Genomic DNA, 22,101 nt, shown 5'->3' with positions numbered 1-22,101 from the left:
AGCTACCGATTGTCCCTCATACATCTACCTTGTAATGGTCTTACTGGTTAGCTGAAGGTGACGTAATCTTTGATAGGATTAGCCCTAGAAAAGAGACTGTTTATAGAGGCGAAAAAATAAAAGCGGGGGGGCTTGACTCAATTAACAACTCGGGGCAACACAGGACTTTACATTGAATATATGCATAGAAATAAATGGCCGGCTGCGTACGATGTCCGTATATGAGCTTTGGTATAAAATATTTGGAACGAATATGTAACATGTGAAACAAAGCAGGCCTACGTTGGCCTATTTAGCTATACGATTGTGCTACGTGGTTTATAAGAATGAAAATATGGCGGAAACTAATTATCCTTATAGTTTATGTATTTTACTTTGGTATTTTTTCTCGAATATATATTTGGTAGCTTAGCTTTTCGTCAAAATGATAATAGGCAGATATTGGCCTTGTCACATGCGTATGCTAATAAACGAAACCTTTAGAACAGATATAAAAGAATACTACAATAAATAAATGCGTCTTGCAACGGCTATCATGAGCAAATATATTTACGAATGTCCTCAAATGATTAGCGATCTGGTCTGACAAATTCAACATTTTCAGCTCAGCAGGAGTATTCTTTCACAGGCAGAGGTTCTCTGTGGCGGTGCGGGCACTGCGGTATTGAGCCAAATCAACCTTTGATATAATACACACAGCATTGAGTAAAGGCACGAAGAAGATTGTGTATATAAATAGGGGAAACGGGTAGGCTTCCAGTTGCAACAATAGTTACTTCAATTGGGGACTTCCTCCAAAAAAAGGCAAGATACCTTTTATTGAAGACTTATACGTTTTTAAACGGTAAACCTACTTTTGCTTCATCCTAAAAATCAATTTACCTTTATACGAGTCGATAATTGACGCATATATCACTTTTTGGGGACTTGAATTTGCTCAAAACACCTAAAATATAAAAACCTTTCAAATATGCCGTATCACTTGTTACGTAGTAAAGTAGAACAAGTAAGTCCAATGAGGCTGATCTAAACGCATGTAAATTTTGATATATATTTACATTTATATATTGCATTTTCTTTATGTACATTTAAATAACAGTATCTAGTTGTTACGTTTGTCTTAATAACCTAATCAAATGCTATTCTGTCGGCATGAGATAAATTTGGAGCTTGCTCCCTTTATTCTACTACTGTATTACTATGCAGCATCTACTCTTACTTCGTTTGTTCTGCTTTACTTCAGAAGCCCTGCATGGCAGCTATGCAGAGTCTCTTATTCAGACCACCTCGACTGCTTCACAAGCGTCCCAAAGCGAACCCTCATTTTTCTGCAGGGTCTCGTTGGCGCGCGACCCCTGGCGCCGTCTGGTGGCTTAGCGGCGAAACTATAGTGGACGACGCACGTCTTCTTGGTTTCCCTTAGGCCTCGAGCCAAAGCCCAATAAAGCGCCTCGTCGAAGTCGCGGACGTACGTATCTTGACAATCTTCACTCACGCTACAACAACAAGCAACAGAAATGCTATTTGCGCTTTGCCTCACTAATTCAGCTAATCGAATAACGTGCCGACACCTGGAAACAGACAGATCATATACGAACTGCTATCTTGCAATCATGACAGTGGCCAATTGACGATTGTTAAAATAAATCGGGGACCAATCACTTCTACCTATAAATCATCAACAAATGAGCATATTTTAGCTTGAGGAGGAGTATCATTGAAGCTCGTGTGCCGCGCGCACGGTGATGCTGATTACTCACGATCATAAGTATACCTGACCTTTGGGGTTAATTTTTGGAGAGAAATTTTTTGAGCTTTGAAGAAACAAATACTTAATTGCACAGTTCTTATTCTAGTAGATATTTTAAGATCATGTAATGTATGATAGCATTTGTTTTAAATGTCTAGTGATTTTCTTACTAATATTATACAGAGTAAACTGGCAACGAGCAAACTCGTGTCGACCATCGCAACACTGCCTTTGAAGTCATTTGATTGACTAGGCTCCGCCCAGTCTTTCATTGAGGGGATTTGGTCTGAAGTACACTACGATCGACTCTTTCCCTCTGTGTGCTCGGTTCTTCCGTCGCAGTGAGGAATCTCACAAGGCTTTTCGATTGCGTAGCGGTTTCGTCGGACTGTTTCCTTATATGCGACATTTATTTCTATTAAGAATAATACATTGTCTTATATATATATATATATATATATGGCGAAGAATAGTGTACCATAAAAAACAACACAATAATAGGTTCACTATAGTAATAATAATAATAAATCGCTTATATACTGATTTCAAATGATGGCATCGTCCATTATTTTATCCGAAACAGCTTACCGTATTAAGCCAGTCGCTAACTGGGTTTTGCTGGCAAATTTTTGGTCCTCCTAGTCCAGTTCTGAGTTACCGATACGGGCGACACCAAACAGAACTTGTTGTTCTAGTTTCTGGCGGCTTGGATTAGGATTTTAACTTTGAGCTAAAGATTGTATTTTTATTCGTTTATTCGTACAAGTTGTAATGGCAGCACGAGCAATGAAAAGCAGCTCAAGGACAGTAAAGTCTGCTGAATTTCGTTAAACTAGTTGATCCCATGGTCTTTATTAGGGGCTCTATCATAGCCAGCATTACATATAATTGCATCAAGCTTTTCATACAAATATTAAGCATCTTCTAAACGGTGTTCAAGATAGTCAGTTACTAATAACTGTATTAATCAAACACGTATGCAAGATGTGATAACAAATTGTATACATTTTTACCACGTCGAAATGCCTTAAATGTATAACTATCGTCATCTATTTCCGTTTTGTTTCAACACGCGAGTTTCAGTATCCGACCTGTCTTCATACATACACTGGATATGTACACGCCGTTTTATTTAGTCGTACTACTCTCTTCACGGTTGTGTTTCATCCGTCTTAAGATTCATATCTTTCCCAAAAATCAACTCACATGGTCCTATTTTTACTTCAGTCGCTGCACCCTCACAAGAGAGAAGCTCCCTCACTTTGAAGCCCCACGGTACGGTCCAGTGGCACGGAGCTCAATACATTGACGGTCGCTGGTAGCGGTGATTCTCTGTGTTGAACTGAGTGAGTCTACAGCGCCTACAGCGCATCGCGTCGCGCACTGGGTTGCGGTACTACCCGCGGCAACGCCGCGACGCTTGTCTATCTCTGCCTGTTAAACGCCTGTTCTCTGCTTCAGCTGGCGCTGGGGGTGCTTACTCCACTGTAAGCTGCTACAGCCCGCAAACGAACAAAACACAACCAGCAGAGGAGGCGGTGGTCGCCGAAAAACCCCCCACGGAAACGGACCAATCAGCGAACGAATTCAGCTATCCCAAAGGCGTCTCAGTGGCGATTGGTCGTGGTAGCCGAGCGTCAGCCAATCCTGAGCAGCCACTCCTGGCCACCGCAGCCGCCTCGTCGACGAATGAAAAAGGTCGTTTAATTGACAAGTGTAAACACTCGAAGGAGGCTGCTGCCTGCTATGGCGTTGGTAGCTACGGGTGGGCGCCTCCTGGCGAATAGATGTAATTAACGATGAAAACGATGACGACGGCCGCGTCGACCATGCCAGCTCCCGGCAGCAACAACAATAACAAAAGCAGTAGCTGGGCAAGACGCACGCAGGCACACGCACACACATACACACACCCGTACGACATGCTACGCAACAACAGGACGCAACACAATACAACGTCCTGGTGTTGCCATACGAGCGGCGATGGGTGCTGATGGCGTACGAGAATGAAACCAAGCAAGGAGTAAGCAGTAAAGGAAGGAATAGGATAGCTCACTCACTCAGCCACTCGCGTCTCTAGATATCCAGCTAAGCTACTGGATGGCTAGCTAATCTTTAACCAGTCCTTTAGCGAGAGGAATCGTGAGGTGAGAGAAAACATACGAAACAGGATAGAACCAGTGTTAACTTGCCCGCAAGCTTCGCTAGCGGAAGCGTTCTGCGTTACTAGGCGCCAGCAAGTAGAAAGGCGGGCAGAATTCAAGATTGTTATTACTTGGACCGCGCAGATATGACGCAGGACAGTATCTAGGTGTCTTTTCAAGTTCACCAAAGATAAGAATGTATTTCAGTCTTTAAATGTATTCATTGTGATTCGTATATGTTTCTAATAGCTGTTGAAATGTTCCTGATGATTTTATTCTGATTTACTCTACGCTTTCGATTATTACCAAACGTTTATTTAATACTAGCCAGATAAGATGCTGACATGATTTACCAAGTGGCCGATTGGTGCAGACAATGCTTCCCAGTCCTAAAGCATAATTGAACGACGAGAAAAGAGGACCTGATCACGGGTGCAAATGAGGCACTGGGTGTAGTTCACAACATCTCAGAGTAGATTCAGCATACGGACTAGCTGAATCGAAGTCTATTTAGGCAACACATATTATCTTTGTACCATTTGTTTCGCTCACCTTGTTATCTCTGCTAATTTTTATTTCTAAACTGGTTTCTTATCCGTTTAAAGCTACCTTGCTAGCATTCAGGTAGACTAAGCAGAGTTTAAAAATATACTTCTATACATTAAGAATTATCGTCAAGTCAACAACGCTGAACATCGATTTATTGTCCGCCGGCAATTCGCTCTGTACCTTGATCTGTATTTCGCTGCTCTTCCCACAACTGCCGCTAGCAGCGCCACGATAGCGGTATATTTTATCTTCGACCGGCTAACATCAGCGCTCTGAAAAGCAGAAGCAGCGACGCCTACAACGGCGAGAGCGTGGCTCGTGGCTACACAGAGAAGATACTGCTAGGTAAGTTAGGCTGACGATGACGACAACGTTAATGAAGTCTCTTCCTCAACGTCACCGTGCTTCAATGGCTGCTGTCGCTACTGCCAGTAAGTACTGCTACTGGCGATTGTCTCCGGAAAACTACGTTGGAACTACTCTTCTGCGACATGCCTTCATTGCGTCGACCCTTCGCCTTGTTCGCTCTTCAGCAATAGAAGATAGGGTCGGGTTGGCCGCCAATGCCTCGATAGTATCCCCTTGGCTGACATCACCCCATCGAACTGTACCCAGTCGCCGAGGGAGCACCCACAATCGCACACACGCCGAGTCGGACTCCTATTTCGAATCTGCGACCTCCCGGCGAGCAGTCAACCTCCCGGCACAACTCGAGGCCATTGTACAGAAGGACGCCACAATATCACGCGTGCTGCAACGTAAGCATACGTACACTGGCTGGACCAGTAGTAATAGTAACGCTAAATCGAACTAACGCAAAAGCTATGAAGTATGAGAAGCAAATCTTAGCTGTGGCTGACAGGACGACGGAAACGACGCTTTACATTTCAGTACGCACTGCGGCGCACCAAATGGACTATACCTGATTGAGACCGGTTATAGCCGATCCACGTAGGTCCACGTTGTTACGGAATTAGAAAACATGGAAAGAGTAGTCAACTATTAGACCTTACACATAAAAAGAGAACGAGCCCCTTTCTCGATGACTGCCGTCGTGTACCACGATATGCTCCATTCGACGCGAAGCTTTATTGCTATTCATTCATTAGTAAATAAGGTTATTATCGAACAGATTTATTATGATGATCAGAGTCGGAGTCATTCGGGCTAACTAAACACTCAGACAACACATGTATGTAAAAAGAGGGAGAACAATCTTACAATATTGGTGCCAATTTATCTACTAGATGTCATAAGCTTCTCAGATTTCGCTAGACATTGATTTTCTATCTTAAGGCCGCATTGAGGTACCGACGAAGGGAGCTTAAATAGCTGTTTTCTTCAATCAACCAGAGGCACTACAACTGGCTTTCCTGAGGTTTCTATTTTTAGAAAGTTTTTCCTGATACACACTTTTCTTTGACGGCATGCATTGAGCTCAATTTTTGGATAGTTAATGTCCATTTGCCATCGAGGCCGCCCCTGCCAACGTCTCAAGAGAATAAAATAAGAGTATCTAAAACCTAATTTTCGTAGTTCGTCACAGATAAAATCGATCCTATTACTAGTATTACAATACGACTGACAGCTGCTATTTGTCGCGACATTTTTGATGCCATTATTAAGCTTCACAATTAAACTTTCGAATTTTTCTCGGCAATGCAACCAAGGCGACCGGCGAAGGCAGTGATCCTTGAAACTCGGGTGACTTTGCGGCGCTACATGGGTAATTCGAATTGCCTGTGACCCAGATTTTATGGTCAATAAATTGCGTTTATGTGGCAACAAACTTCGGTACTTTACATGTAAACATCTGTAAGTTCAACACTCCTATTGATGTCTTCAAGATATAAAGAGAATCGTCCGAACGGTTACGCTCCATCTATAGCGAGCAGGGAGGATTGCAATGCCTTGCTGATTAAGCAGTAATCATGTAATGCGACGTTTGTAACAATGTAATGTATGCAATATAAATATTTAAAAGCAAAGTAATTATTTAGTAAATATCCTTTCCCTTTTTGGGTCCTCGAAATGTAACCATAATAGTTGGGTGGCGGTGCTAAGCTTCACAACAATCAGTCCATAATTTTAGTTCTTAGGCAAATAGTACTATACTATGACAAAAAAACCCAGCGACGCTAGTCGTATTGGATCTTCAAAGACCAACATCCAATATATATATGTATATAAACTCCTTTCAATTCCGGTACACTCGGAGATTTATGTATAATATTATGCAGTTCACGCAACATTCAAGTACTCGACGTACGCTGGCTTACTCAGGAAATCGTTTAAGTCAATGAAATACGACTCACACGCTGTTTTCTACATAGATGGATAAACACGTTTTTCGTTTTAACAAAAGTTCTTCTATTTCTATTTCTAGCATCTAATATCCTGGGTGCCCATGTAGATTTGCTCCATCTAGGAGCAAGTTCTGGATTGAGTCTCAGTGACAGGCTCTCCTTTGACGTAGACTTTTACCTCGATACCATCGCGCACTTCTTCGTACACGAGTGTCTCATCGGTAGAAACAAGTGGAAGTAAACGAAATGGGCCTGTTACATCGATTAGAAGCTGCGATTCAGAGAACAATACACAGATAGAAGAACGTACACTAAATAGACATTTTCTTATTGACGCAGACGTGTTAGCTAACTATTTTGGTCGTTAGGTCTAAATAGAAAAGCAAATTTGAGCACTTAGATCGACAATCAAGCGACGACCTAGCGTGGTGTGTTCTGAGCAAAAGTAAGTACCTGAAGTTAACAATGCAACACCCCTAAAAGATTTAAAGCACATGACAATACTGTTTTAACCACTGTCTCTCCTGTTGCCTCGAAGACACTTGCGATATTATTGTACGAATATGCAAAGGACCTTATACCTTTTGCCTGGTATCGGCCCTGAAATTATTCTCAGCAGTAATAATGCACCGTTCTTATTTGGTGGATAGATACAGTCTTTCCGTCGTCATTGAGCTTTATGAGCACAAGTTCCCCAAGTATTCTTGCAGATTGCCCTACGGTAATATGATTTGATTGCTAACGGCGTTTCTGGTAAAGGTAACACTTCACTAATATCGAGATGACGAGAAGTCCCTGTCTACAGGGTTCTCAGATTGACTACCTGATTGGGGACCTGCTTAAGGGTTACTCGGCATGTCGTTATCGTCGACTTTTGGCCTTGCTCGTATGCCACCACAAAAAGTTTCCGGGCACCACAGAAATTAACGCTGTACAAATCTCTGGAAGGCTTAATCATCAGTGAGGTCCTTTGTGGAATATCGGTAGAAGTTAAATCTGTCACGACAACTTCGACAAGCTCGGACTGAGCCATGTCGGTCGAAGCGTTCACACATTCAATAGTGCTTGTTTCGGGGATTTCGAATAGCTTATGTTTTTATCTGATTGTTTGAATAGAACATACCGCGCCATTCATTTGAAGTGCGAATCATTATGATATAAACACGCTCGTACGAATTCAACAACAATGAAGCTGAGCTTCATGTCCTTGATCTACTTGAGATAGACCTGATTCTCTGAAGATACGTTATCGGAAAACAGTGCCAGACCCAGGAGTATGGAATGCCTAAACGTACCGAATTTGTTTGAAAAAGTAGGATCCTTTCCGCCGTTTGTAATTTTTCTGCATCTAGAAGATGCGGTTCTTGGCAAATTTGACATATGTAAAGTACTATTGATAAACAGCATTCATATAAACATTCTACTGAGCTTCAATGTAAATCTAGCAATCGGATGTTTAAGGTTCAGGGACACCGTATGTTAGGTGAGCCGAAACACAAAAAAGAGTTCCAGCCAGCCCGAAGTAGCTTTAGCCACCTCTAGCACTTTGGAAGGCTATTACAACAGTGAAATGACCAATACATACTTATACGTTTCTGCCAAGGACAAAAGTCCAGGGTCGAATATACGTACCTAAAAATAGGCTTACTATCCGCTATGTATACTGTGACAGTCTACGGAGCTTTCCTGTGATTCACCTTGCAGATACCATTAACGGGCGACACCAAAGCGTTGTAAAGTAAACAGACGGTTTTATCCCCGAAGACTGTTATGATGCTTCCAGCTTTTCGGAAATCTCTCAGCGCCAATTACTCAAGTGTGTGTTCATGTGTTTTACTTCATGATTCATCGGGTGTTATAAATTTTTGTGAAAAAATTTCTAAAAAAACACCCGATGAAGTACGAAAAATGAGGTTCGTGTCATTATGTGAGTCGGTGATTTTAATGGCCCAGATCGATGGAAATGCCGAACTTTATTGATAGTAATGTTTTCTTTTCACAGCTACTTAGCGATGTAGCAATAAGAATTTCATTGATTTGGAAATGATAACGCGTTATGAAATGGCTCTACTATGGGATGCGTTTAAAGTTTCTAGGTTAGATTGAGCGATTTGATCAAAGAAAATTTTCTTGTCTGGGTTTTCTTTTAACATTGGATAAACATTGAACCAAGATTCGGAAGTATTGAACATAACGTCGACGAAAACCAGTGCCATATCTGGTTAAACCTAGCATACTTCCTGATGATGCGTTCGATATCAACTATGTAGCATGCGGACATATTTGGATATGCCTGAGGGTAGAACTATTGGCACTGTTTGTGTCGCTTGAAAATATTCTAATCTTTTGTGTATATATATATATATATATATATATATATATATATATATATACATATTTTTTTTACCTAGCATCGAAAAATTCGACAAACTTAAGCTTGTATGTCTATATTAAGTGTGTTACATATGAGAGAAGAACAATTACGATAAATTCATACTTGTTAAATTCTATTGGAAGGTCCTATAACGTTACGATTATCGACAACGAGAACTATCAGTGCCCTGTGCCCATACAAGCGTTCGAACATGTATTTGTAGTTTATTTGCAAATCAAGGCTGCTACATGTCAACCAGTCGCCATCGCCTATGCCAGAAAAAAAATGGGTCAGAAAAACATACCGTAGTAAGTATCCAATGCCCAAAAATCTGCGATCGATTAGAAAATGAGTTATGATTATATAAGCTGCAGACAGATGATACTTATTCCAGTTGATGAGGCGGAATCGTTAAACCGCGCTGGCTGAACGTTTTCTCTCTGCGAATTTGTATACGTAGACATTTTGTGTTTCTGGCACTTTGAGCTTCGTGATACGTATACATTTTTTAGCTGACTATGTAACCAGATATAAAAACCTAGAAAGAAACCTAGTTATCTTCTGCGAGTTCGAACGTATCGGCGAATACGTAAAAAAACAATTGACTAGATCAGAGAAACGTGGATATCTGTTAGGCTAACAAATACTTCACTGGGACATTTTCTCGATTGATTGATTCCGCCGTCTGAAGTATGATTTCAAGGCCTTCTTTCATAACGCTGATCCCACGAGATGATCGTTGATAAACGTCAAATGCGAGATTGATCTCTTTGCATTGTTCGGAGGCGTTCATGTTTGAGCCAAGGCACCACATACGGAGAGGAAACACATAAGCTAGAGGTAATGTTATCATTTGCTTAACTTAATCAAATAACGATAGCTAATACACTATCGACACTACAGGCACTAAAATGAATTTAGGAACCATTTGTGAATTATTTGAGAGTTGGGGATCTTTATTTTTGGCGAGAAAAACGCTTCCTACTTCGAGTATAACGTAAGTCAACAAATTCAGCAGTTGCAGCATGTTCTATCCCGACGATGGAAAAGTTGAAGGTAGTAGAGCTTTGAAGAAACAGCTCACACCTTCTGGTAGCGTGGCGTGAGGGGAGGTGGGCCACTTGGAAGTAAAAAAAAAAAGGTTTATTCAAGCGGTTTCAACCCATAAGTTTCCCTCGCGTTACGTATAATGACCTTACAGTAGCCATGCCTAATTTAGTAACTATACTGGTTGTTGACTTGATTCAATTTCACAAACTTTTAAGTCAAATTTAGTACCGAGGTACCAAGAATGCCGTTTGACGAAATACGATATACAAGCTGAAAATCACTCAGTGCCATACCCTTCCCCCATAGTCGGATCGGTACCATTTCAATTGATCGTGACCACTTAAGTTCAACGGAAAATATAGATGCCTCCATTAGGTTCACATAATATGATGCGAACCTTGAGGTGGGTTGCGGTCACCTAGAGGGCCCTTCATTGGATCTGAAGAGGGATCTGCTTGGGTCAATGCGTAAGTGATAGGTTTTGTGTGGAGCGTGCCCCACTAGCGCACCTGGGTAGCTGACAAACTGTTGAAACGATGCTGGTGACTGAAATTAATATTATACGATACTTACGAGATCCAAAAAATAGTATTCCGTTTGAGCGAAAAAAATACATATCTGGATGCGCTTTTTGCACCAAAATCAAGCAACGAAAGAAACTATGAAAATGATCATTTAACCCCATTGACCCATCCTTGATACCGATATAGCTAAAAGCAGTTCAAGTAAATATGGTTCGTCAAGTACAAATGTCTAAATATCGCGTTCGAAAAGATCGACTACCTCTAAAGGCAACTTTTGCACACTCTATACTTAAGAACAGTGCGTCGTTCTTTGGATTGCTAAAATCGATCTTTGTAGAATTGCTACAAGTATACCTGGGGATGACTAATGATTACCCTAAAAAAAGGTGCAGGTATTTGACTCATAAATTTGCCTATAGGGACAGGCGGGCATCTGGTGAGGGTGTAACACAAATAATCCTATTAAGACTCCATCTTGGCTCCATTCATTCCACCCACATTTAAGCACAAAAACACACTGCAGGTGACGATGACCCGTCGAAGTGATTTATGACCTGATAAAAGCGCTTTGAATTCAGGTACGCTAGTTTGCAGGAGATTATGAATTGGGACTTAGTACAAAGCAACGTTCAATGTAGGCGGGTCGAGGGTACACCGTTAAACACTTGTCCGTCTGTAAATATTCACTTAAAACGATGCGCGTTTGCGAAAACACGAACTATATCATAGAAGAGTCACTAGACAACGTTACACCTTGTTAACCATAATAAATATATATATATTTGTTGACCAATTCTAAAGGTAAAAATTGTACGTTAATACGTCTGTACATCAATTAAGCTAAATTGTGCCACATTCAATGTTTCCGATACATTTTTTTTTTTGGAATCTCTCTATGTAAAAAGTTTCACATCTCGTCCCGTCGGACGAAATCTCTTTATGTCCCTGGATCACAATGCGTCCCTAAAATTGACAGGCAAATACGTTACGTACTAAACAGACACGGACACCTTCTCAATTTAATCTAATTCTGCCCGTTCGCCTGTGGAAAGATCGCTACCGCTATAGTTGTTACCACGCCAAGGGGCAGGTGGTCATCATAAACATTGACCTAGAACATCGACAGGCCATCACACATCAGACAGGCGACAATTGCTACCGCGTATAGCTACTATGGCGATAATTGAGAACCTCATCTTCGTCCTCATTAATCTTAAAATACATCGAGCGAAGTTAAACTAACATTACGATCTCTTGAGTCATACGGACGACATCTCCCACCGGAGGGCTAGATTGATTTATCAACTGTTCTTCACCATTTGCCTTATCGACCTCACTTACTACCAATCGTTTCGGCTACGCTAATACCATTAACGTCAACAGCACGACTATTGCTTTCGCCATCGCCGTGACGGACTTCAATGTCAATTCGAATGACTGGTGCTGCAGCACAATTTAATCGAGAGAACATTCCGTGGAGAGTTCTATTGTACAGGATTGGACACCTGTGATGCAAACACTCTACGTTATTACATAGTTTACTCTGTATGTATATGTTTGAATTCTATGTTATTGTAGCGGTTCGATTGGACGCAACAGGGCAGTATGTCATAATGGGTTAGCTATGGACCGGTTGTTGTTATCATGATCGATGATTCCGCATCTGATCGTATCGACAGCGCCGTCTCGGCGCAAGCCATTAAATGCATTGTCGGCTCACTGAATAGCCGCCCGGCTGCCCAGTCGATTAGCTGAAATAAAACTCTGTCACCTATGGCATATCCTCATCGGTGTACGTAAACAATAGGCAGAGTTCCAATGGAAATGGACCGAGCCACTTCGAAGGCAGGGGGCGAACGATCAGCTCAGCAGCACACGTTGATCAGCTGCCGCTATTCGTGTCGTCGTTGCTTGCGTCGGGGCAAGCTGGTACGTCAAGTGGCGACGGCAACGCTAACAACGGTGGTGGCTGCATGGGATGCTTCTGTCATTTTTTCAGGCCCGTCGGCTGAAATATCGACTCTTACCGAGTTCAGTCTTTTCTTTCCCTGTAACTATACTACTATATGACTACTACGTATTTGACTATCGGCGACGCTTTCCACGTTTTGTGTGTCCTTGCGTATCTGTGTGTTCATTCCACAATATAAGTGAATTTTGGTTTGGCAATCGGTATGGAAGGGGGACAATGAAGAAGATTTCGCTTTCTAAATTTGTATAAATAAAATAAAACGGTAATCTTGTCAGTTGATGACATAGCACAATATGGTTTCGATCCTCGTCTGACATAACACAGCAGTACCGATTAAGGCTTTGTTGACCCACTTGTATAGAGGACGTCAAGACTAGGTTGCTGGTGTGGGAACGATTGGTGTAGATATAGTTGCCATTGGAAACACGTTATAGTGGAATATGGTTCTGTCGGAAACGTTTTGTGAGCATAACAGACCAATAGAATAGTAGTTATCTGCTAAACCTAAGGACACGTAAGAACCGAAATGAGATGTAGACGCACTTTTAGTCTATGTGTTATCCCTTAACACTTCCTTAATTCATTTTCCATTTCAGTTTTCAGCTGTTCTAGCATAAGGGCTCCGCGAGGCCTGAGTAACAGGTAAACAAAGAGAAAACAGCTCCTGACCGTTATGAAAGTGGGTTTCACGAAACATCTTGTTCGATGAGACGCGTTTTCTATACTAAATATCGGCTCCTGTTTAACTTTCGTTAATGTTTGCTTGTTTACCTCGAATTCGTTCACAGTGCAGTGTGTCTTCATAGACTCTAATACATACATAGAGCGTGCGTATCTCTAACAAATACATGCTCACCATCCATAACGGCAAACAGCCGCACAAAGCTAACCTGCTCTCAGCAGTCACCATCTTAGTGACGCGAGTCATGCACTAATCTGAAGTTCACGTAGAACTTTCTTCGTAGTGATTGTCAGGATCATCATGAATGCCGCACATATTATATATATATATATATATATATGGTTTAAGCTTCCTTGGATGCGCCCATTTCCGAAACGTTGACGGCAACGAAAAAAGTGTGCATGTGTCTCTACATGTAACGCTGTATGATTACCGTGTGGGTTGTTGGCGGTAGGCATCTGTCTAGCTTTCATTGTTCGCCTGATTTTCACGCCGTTGTTAAGTGCCGTTACAACAAGTTATCATTCACGTACCGTCAATGCACGCATGTCTGTGCCAATTGTCGAGAGCTCTTGACGCCATTTTATAGGCGCGCATCAACGCATGGAACATTTTTGAAGTGGCCACATCAATAATGCCATTGGTGGCTGCCAGTAGATTTTGCTTAGATGGCTATCGTAGTGGTTATGTTACTCAAATTGTGGGCTGTTACAGCCCTGAGGAAATACCCTTCGGCCGTGGTGTCTCCCCTCCATCTAAGTGGCTTATTGATTCAAGCCGTCAAAGCTCAAATCGTTCGTTGGAAGTTGTTCGTTACGGAAGGTTGTAACGCGCAGTCACAGACGTTTACTGCTGCTGATGTGACCGCGTTTACAAATGACGACAAAGGCTTAAAGCAAGTTGAAGACTGAAGCGTGGGAGCTGATGAATGGTGGCAGGTGGTAAGGCGATAAACATGAATAGTGATAAAGCATGGACATAGAGACACACAGATAAGGTATCAATAAAGAAAATGCCATCTTCAACTGTCAGCTGATCGTCGCGTACAGCCTCGGCTATCACTCGGCTACAGTCGGTGACACGAAATCAGATTGGTTTAGTTTGTTGAAATTATACTACTACCTAAGTGAATTCTAGGTCTGAAGTGTATTACCCACTGTTATGGATATTACGATACGTCAATCAGTTCCTACTGTGCTTCAAATAGAATCTCTTAGATGTTAAATTGCTTTGGTTAAGCCTGTTGGTTTCGAGACTTAAATTATCTGCATAAGCGAACGTTGGATATTTAGGCGTAAATGATATACGTTCATCACTGCACGACAATGACTGTATTCACGCGTACAATGCTCCCGTCATTTTTGGAACGTTGTGCCTTAATAATATTGACTGGCTGGCAGGCAGGCAGGCATACTGATGTTTCTTCCAAATGATCACAGGCGAATTTTAGCTAGTTTACGAAGGCACGCTTATGTTACACGCGGAAGCCTCATCGTAGCCGTTGGTACGCTTGCTTGACCCTGTTACGCAAACAATCGTGCCAAAGACAAAACAAGCGTGTTTTGTGCAACAATTCCCGATAAGCACGACCGTCGCAGCGTGCCTGGGCTATGTCAGGCAGACAAATGATAGATCCTTAGCCTTGCCCAGGTGGGCACGTCAACCCAGGTTCATTGTGCGAGTCGCTCGCTTTTTTGACTCGACCAATCGGCCCCTGTTTAAAGGCGCACGTTTTGCAATGATCAATATTAGCAAAACAGTTTAAAGCATAGAAACACTATCGTCGAAAAGGAAGGTCTAACTCCTTACGACTAAAATTGAAAGCACATGCACATTGGATAATACCAGCAACGACATCAGTTGCCGCAACTAGCAAAACCCGCCATGCAGTTGAGGGGTGAATCTTAGTGATGGCTCACGTAGTAGGCCGACAGGCCACACTGTGCTGACTTTTTGCCTCGAAAACAATGCACCTTTTCGTTCAATGTCAATATGTAAAACGAGCCAATGTAGATCAAGGACCACCCGTGAACTTCATTTCTTGCGTCATCCGACAATTACGATGCGCCGTCTTCTTTTAAAGTAAAGCCAATTACGCATCGTTGTTGCAAGACAAGCGATGTGTCGGTTAGGTCCTGTATAACCTGCAAATATATATCACACTTCTGTTTTCCACAAATTTCTTGGACAAAGCGAATGTTGCATTTGAATCCTATTTCTGGATATGACCAACTTATCAGGAAGATATCCAGCTTTTTACGCATGTTGAAAAAATTATGGTATCAAGGGCACTTATGTCGATAATTTGTGTAAATAACCGATTTATGAAGCTAGATGAAGCAAAACATCTCTAGTAAATAAAAAAAGTGAGTCCCAAGCAAAAAAATCTACACTGCATTAAAGCGCGTTATATCTATATAGTGTCAATCTGGTTAGCGTTGACGTTCAAGGCGCCTCTTATTGTTTATTTTCCAGGTCAGGACAATAATTCGTCCTATAGAAAAATTATTACGTTCTACTTTCAGTACTGAATTTGCCTTGCTACGAGAGTAAGCCTTTAAGGGGGTGAAAGGATTTTCGCACGAACTAGCTCTTGCCGCGTGTATACCTGTTTTCATTTAATCATACCTGTCGTGTGGTATTCGCCTATAGCTTATGAAACCATCAAGGGTCGCCTGTTGAAACGACTTCTTTGGGCAGCTACTTTCTCAACAAACAGAGGGGTTGGGCTATAAGTAACTTAAAAAAAAAACCTAATAATAATTAAAACGAAATCGTACAATACTTATAAAGCTTCAGAAGAAATGTATCAGACGTACATTTCAAGCGAAGTGCTATGTTTAGGATAAGTTTCAGGCTCAAAGGGCCATGCAACTTCCCTAACTGGGTTGCCTAGCTTTATACGTAAATTTCAAAACAACTTTTAGCATTTTCCATGACAACCCTATAAATCCGTAGGGTCCCGTAGCTTTCGAGCGTGTCCTATGGCTGCGCGACTATTCACATATCCTGCAATTATTGTATGTAATGCAAATAAATTCTGTCTTCTCTGGACGCGAGTCGCTGACTCCATACGGATCAGACATGCCGCCTAAGCTACTGCAATATCCTGTTATCAGATGAAATATCTATGTAATAGCTTTGTCTTATAACAAAATATTTGCTGAAGACGGTAGTAGGATTGATTTTGGGAAAACAAGCAAAACTTGAGAGCACTGCTTTAAAAAGGGATTACAGGTTATGCTATTCTATGTTTCTACAATTAATTCAAACAATATACAAGACTTTCCCTTTTTCATTGAAGATCAGTCATTAACAAGGTGTCGGTTCCTTCGCCGGTGTCTTCACGATAATAGCCCACTAAACAATTTATTATTATAAAATGATGCTATAACATAGCATTTTTCGAATCAAATCACGATATGTACAACCGAGTTGGCAGACTAAATTGACTAGACAATGTTCATCTTTTCATACATTACGTGAGCATTTTTGCGTGGCAGACGAACTTTACTGACTTCGCCCCAACTATCAGATGGGTCGAGTTGTCTCTGCGGTCTTCCGGCCACGATTCTATAGAAAATAATGGAATAAATGACCTTATGCGGAAATATATGTTAATGTTGTTTGACTGATCTATACAGCAAGAGTAGTAAATTATTGTAGTCAACTTCTTCAATGAGGAAAATATACTTACTCGATTCTGCTAGAATTTATATTATTATTTTATTTTATAATCTTTATAAAAATTATGGTAAATTTTGATTGTGCATAAATTTCAGCTTGCGCGGCCCACATTAAACGTGGGTCTTCCCAGAGACTCGCATTGGAGTACCTTCGCCTGCTTATATAAACTATTAATAATTTACCAGTTACCGTTCGTTTCATATAACGGCTTTTAAGAACCCAAGTGAAGAGTGAGTTTGCTAAAAACACCGTTTGTAATCACAAACATTACGAAACGAATGTGATTTTGAAAATTTTTTTCATTCATTTTTCATTTAATTGGACGCTTTGGCGACACAGTTGTAAACGACGAAAATTTGGTTTAAATTCAGCGTCCAGACACTCCCCTGAGTGTCGTTCGTTTCCGGAGCCACACACTGGCTTACGATCGTACCTAGAACAGCTCAACATTCTGTTTCTTCTTTGTCTTTCCATTTTCTTGACGGCAGATGCTGCTAGCCGTTACCGTAGTGCTCGCCAGTGTGTACCATAAGTTAGTTCATTGCTCTATCATATAGGACGGCTAGCAGCTATGACGACCTGTCGATAATTTTTTCGTGAGGAAAAACTACCCCCCGATTCGTTGAATGACCAAAAAAAAACTGCATGTGTTATATTGTAAACATTTCTGCTCATACAAACGTTATCAACCCTAGTGGAGTTCCGCATTTATAAGCGTTTATACGATTCTATCTTAAGATTGGCTAAAATTCGTTTCGTTCGCCAATTATAGAAATTAGTACGAGCCAAGCTACTCATTTCAGCTTGACGAGAGCGATTGACAATCAACTGTCTTCAGCATAAACAACCATTGTAAATATGGCGTTCTTGTCTAGCATGACATCTTGTCTCGAAGGGTTCAACTATTCCACTCAGAATAGAAACAGGATAAAAACAAATCCAGCTGTACAACAATAAGCTTACAAATAATAGTTCGAATAGGCAACCAAAGACACAGTTGTTACTACTACGTTTATGTGTCACTTGGTCATGAGTTGAGTTTTGAGCTATGGCCGAGTATTCGAGGCGGCTCTCGCGAGCAGGGAACTGAAGCTTTGCAACTGGACATGTTTACAGGGAGTTGTTATTTTAAGCGAACAGAAACATGTGTGCATGCATATATGCGATGCCTTGCTAAACACAGGCACTATTTCTAGGCCATATGGTGGAATCTCAGTGCTTGGTGGTCCGCTAGTAATACTATTTAGTATACGGCTCCAGCGGCGACAGTAATCTCCGGTAAAGCGAAGTTCAATTGCAGTATAGGTACGGTTTTGTTTTTTTCGTTGGTGTGATTGCTCAGTATCTAGGCAACCGTTACCGCTACAGACTATGCAAATAATGGACATACAGTTACGTTGCACGACGTTAATCGACGAAATTCGGCCGAGCATACAACAGCGCATAACGGTAGTAGTAATTAAGTCTCAGTATATCTAACTGTGACTTTCCCAATGTCGTTTAACTGTCATCGTCGGACAAATACGCAAACAGCAATATCTATTGCTGGGGCCACTCGCATAGACACAAGTGCTACCGCTCTAGCGAGGGTCATCTAGCGACCTTCCGCCGAAATTCAAAAGCTCAATGTGCTTCCTATCTCCCAACAAAGATTGTAAATATGGAAGGCTAGGCCAAATGAAGCACGGCCAGCGTCTGTTTGTTTCCATGCAGCCATACGTTACTTATGGCACAGAACCGTGGCGGTTGGCTCGCGGCCAAAAGCGAATACAAGAGAGCTGCAATGATTGGCTGGAAAAGCTTTGGCTTTCGTTGCCGCAAAGTAAAGTTATAGCGCATCGAACGAGCAGATGACGGCTAAGATGAAGTGCACAATAAGCAGATTGACTACTTCAGTTAGCGAAGCGCGAACTGGCACGACGACGTCGACGTCATCCTCGTCGATGGCGGCAGTTGAAGTCGCAGCTGCAGCTTCGACACGAACCGTTAGAGGCACAGTGGTCTGTTCGTCCGCCAGCAGGGATCAACAACAGTAGTGATTCGTTCTCGGTACAATTCGGTACTCGATCCGCTACCCGAAGAGGCTGACAATTTGAGGGATGTAGGGGAAAGATATCAGCAGGTAGTGGCAGAAAGCATAGTGGTCTTTGACGTGGTTAAGCTATTGGAAATAGCTGTGCCCTAACCGCGGCTGATTGAAAAAAGAACGCTGCTGCAATGTTGGCAGAATATTACGTTGATGTCGTAATGTTTTGTTACCTGCGTTGGAGGCTTTCTAGCGTCAAACTGACCTAGCGAGATCGATGATCCGTCCGTAGGTCCAGCTTCTGGATCCTGGCATGTTAAGGCTCGAGCGTGCCTTGCGACTGCCACGTGGCTAGTTGAACTACTCGACGTCTCGTAACAATGTGGTTTATAATCAAAAGAGAAGTTCTACAGGAATATAGTGATAGTATAGTTAAATGTTTACGACGCCAGGCCATGCGATAGGCTCCGTCATTCGATTCCACCAAGGTAAAGGATGGATCTAGTGTTGATTTGGAGCGAAGAGGCAAACAGCTCGAATAATTTAGCCTGCTTAGACAAATCGCCAACTACAGAAAATAAGGGCGCCTTTCAACTGATCTTAAGATAACAATCTTAAATTTAATACTCAATGAGTATTACGGTATCCTTCCAGCATCTCAAATACGTACGAGGGTCACCTTGACCTCAGGACACGAACAGTTTTGTTTGCATTAAGATACGTTTTCCATGCGGCAATTATGAGCGCCATATCAATCCGTACTTTCAGCTGCTGTTATTTCAAATGTTCATAGGTACTAATTTTCATTGTAGACGTACAATTATGACTTGAGCTACTGTCGAACGACAAACAAACAGAGCCTTATTGTAGTACACAACGACCTAGTGGATACTCAAGACAATTCAACGTCATCTTTAACTTTAAATAGTTTCTATCGGAGGGGGCGAATCGTACGTTGCGTTTATCTGTGTGAAGGCTGCCTGCTTGAGTGACGTGAATGTTCAGTGGACTACCTCTGTTTTCAGCAAAAATGGCTATTTTTCTAAAAAAAAAAAACACTTTTAACGCTACATACAGTACACACAAGTCTTTCCGTACAAGAATTAAATTCGGCAGATCTGCATCAACAAAACTGATAGTGTGTAAAAAGAAGTTGAACTAGTTCTTATACTTACTAATAAAATCTGGTCTACTTTTATCACTGTCAGCTTTCATAGTGTCTGCATTTTTTCCGTTTTATTTAAGGGAAAACCTTGAAAATCGAAAAGCACATCGTAAGGCCAGCCTTCGTCAATTCTCCGATATCTAGTTATCTACCGCGTGATACAATTCAACTACTAGTACAGATAGTACGTTCCTCGCAGCTTTATGGATTACAGATTTCCTTTACGCGCATCTGTCACTTATTGAAGTGACGTTCAGTCTACAGTTTTCAATCAAGGTTCTTCTTCCTCTATGGGAATTTCTTCAAATGACTAAAAATGTCGAAATTACCAGTTGACCTGGCGTTGTTACCGTATTCGAATTCTTGCCACCGTACCAGTCATCGTTATTATCTGTCAGCATTTGTCAAGTTTTTATTACACAGCACTCGACGCTGTTCGACTGAATGCTATTTTTAGTCCTATGATCTATCATCATTTTGTCGACTTATAATTTTTAATAAGGGTAAAGGAAAAAAATTGCGCTGCTACTCCGGTCTGCTGCTAATGATAGCATTTGGTCGCCGGAAGAATACCGAAAAAGCTCGACAGAGGAAATCGAGACACTGTAAACGATAGCGTAATGGCATAGACTGACGCGGTAGCCGTTTGGCTGGCAGGGTTGCATAAATTGCCACCTAATAAGGGATTCATAGAGGATTTGGGCGATGCGGGCACGGTCTTGACCAGCAGGTTCCGATTAACATCCTGAACTCACTAGGAACCGGTTACTGATTCGCAGAGTTTCCCCGTTCTTCGGACAAAAACCGTCTCGTTAAAGATTATGATCTACCTACCCATTTCAGACGGTATATTTGTGTTGTTCATGTGTGAACTGATTTTTCCGGATAGACTGCTATTTCTGCTCACCGAACAAACAAGCAATAGGACTCACCTACGTCTTTCTAACATTAATCTGTTACACAGTCCTCAGATAATTTCGAACTGCCAACAATCGATGATGGAACAAACAGTGAAACCATGTGCTCTGTCCTTTCCGTTATTGTAATTTTGCAGTTATCGTCGAGATGTAAACAATCTATTTGTCGTCTGAAATAATTGGGCTGCAGCCCTATCAAAGGCAGTGGCCGTAGAGATGAGCAGGCGTGCGTGACAAGAATACCCAAATAATACTGAGCTTACAACGAAATCAAAAAAGACGGAAAAGAAAACGAAAATAAATGATCGAACCACAACAATAACAGGCAAAATATGATGGCCACGCGGAATTACCACCAAGAAGAACAGATTACAATTGCTACCGTCTATTATACTATCTATTATATACATAGTTATATATATATATATCGCGAAGATGCTGAAGGGAATAGTTGACGCAGCTGTCGTTAGCCAGTCAGTTACCCGTTGTCGGACAGAGCCGTGCATAGCGTGATAGCCTTATCCAGTTGCGGTATTCAGATACTGCCAATATTCTTGGCTACTTCTCCTCCACATTATCCTGCTCGTTTTCCTTCTCTATAGTAACGAACGACAGACAAACAGACGAAGGACATGGCCTGATTTGTGATCTAGTTTATGGTGATACTCAGATGGCGGAATAATAGCAGATCTTACTGAAATGATGTACGAGCTCTTCACGCTCTTTAACAATGTTGACCAACAAAGGATGACCTGTTCGTCGACTGGCGCTTGCCCCTTGTTGAACCCCAGATCCTCTTTTTCTTTTTCCGTTTAGCTGGCGACGGCATTTGCCAGTGAACAGCTAGTTCCAATGTGTAGCTGAGTGCATAGCTTGGCCTGCATCTGCCACTAGGTCTATTGAGGCAATACTGCCATTCTGTCTGGTTATGTAACTCGCCGATAAAAGAAGGAGA

General features: G+C 41.7%; 2 protein-coding genes and 1 long non-coding RNA gene across 12 annotated transcripts in view; 1 reads left to right on the top strand and 2 right to left on the bottom strand.

Moving 5' to 3' along the window:
* Positions 1-511: 511 nt before the first annotated feature.
* The window catches only part of LOC111266264 (uncharacterized), a 31,595-nt gene continuing 10,005 nt past the window's right edge, over positions 512-22,101 (bottom strand). For 4 of the 10 annotated variants that reach the window (XR_015313378.1, XR_002683990.2, XR_002683988.2 and 1 more), the window contains one exon: positions 512-1,571. Coding sequence is in view for 1 of the 10 variants with exons in the window: in XM_022843610.2 (XP_022699345.1) it covers positions 1,549-1,571 (23 nt within the window). In the remaining 9 variants the exon portion in view is untranslated. The other 6 variants (XR_015313377.1, XR_002683985.2, XR_002683986.2 and 3 more) reach the window with 6 other exon arrangements.
* Positions 6,790-7,853, bottom strand: LOC111266266 (uncharacterized). The gene is made up of 2 exons (XM_022843613.2): positions 7,573-7,853; positions 6,790-7,020 (listed from the first exon to the last, which is right to left on the bottom strand). The coding sequence occupies exons 1-2, from the start codon at positions 7,780-7,782 to the stop codon at positions 6,868-6,870; spliced, it is 363 nt and encodes a 120-aa protein (XP_022699348.1). The 5' UTR covers positions 7,783-7,853; the 3' UTR covers positions 6,790-6,867.
* On the top strand, positions 7,937-21,432 carry LOC111266267 (uncharacterized). The gene is made up of 5 exons (XR_002683993.2): positions 7,937-8,061; positions 8,454-8,565; positions 9,267-9,431; positions 9,815-9,963; positions 21,284-21,432. It is a non-coding gene; the product is annotated as an uncharacterized LOC111266267 (long non-coding RNA).

Source organism: Varroa jacobsoni, unplaced genomic scaffold, assembly GCF_002532875.2.
Source record: "Varroa jacobsoni isolate VJ856 unplaced genomic scaffold, vjacob_1.0 scaffold_1068, whole genome shotgun sequence".
Lineage (NCBI taxonomy): Eukaryota > Metazoa > Arthropoda > Arachnida > Mesostigmata > Varroidae > Varroa > Varroa jacobsoni.
The sequence above is the reverse complement of the archived record's forward strand: the minus strand, read 5'-3'. Positions and strand labels throughout refer to the sequence as shown.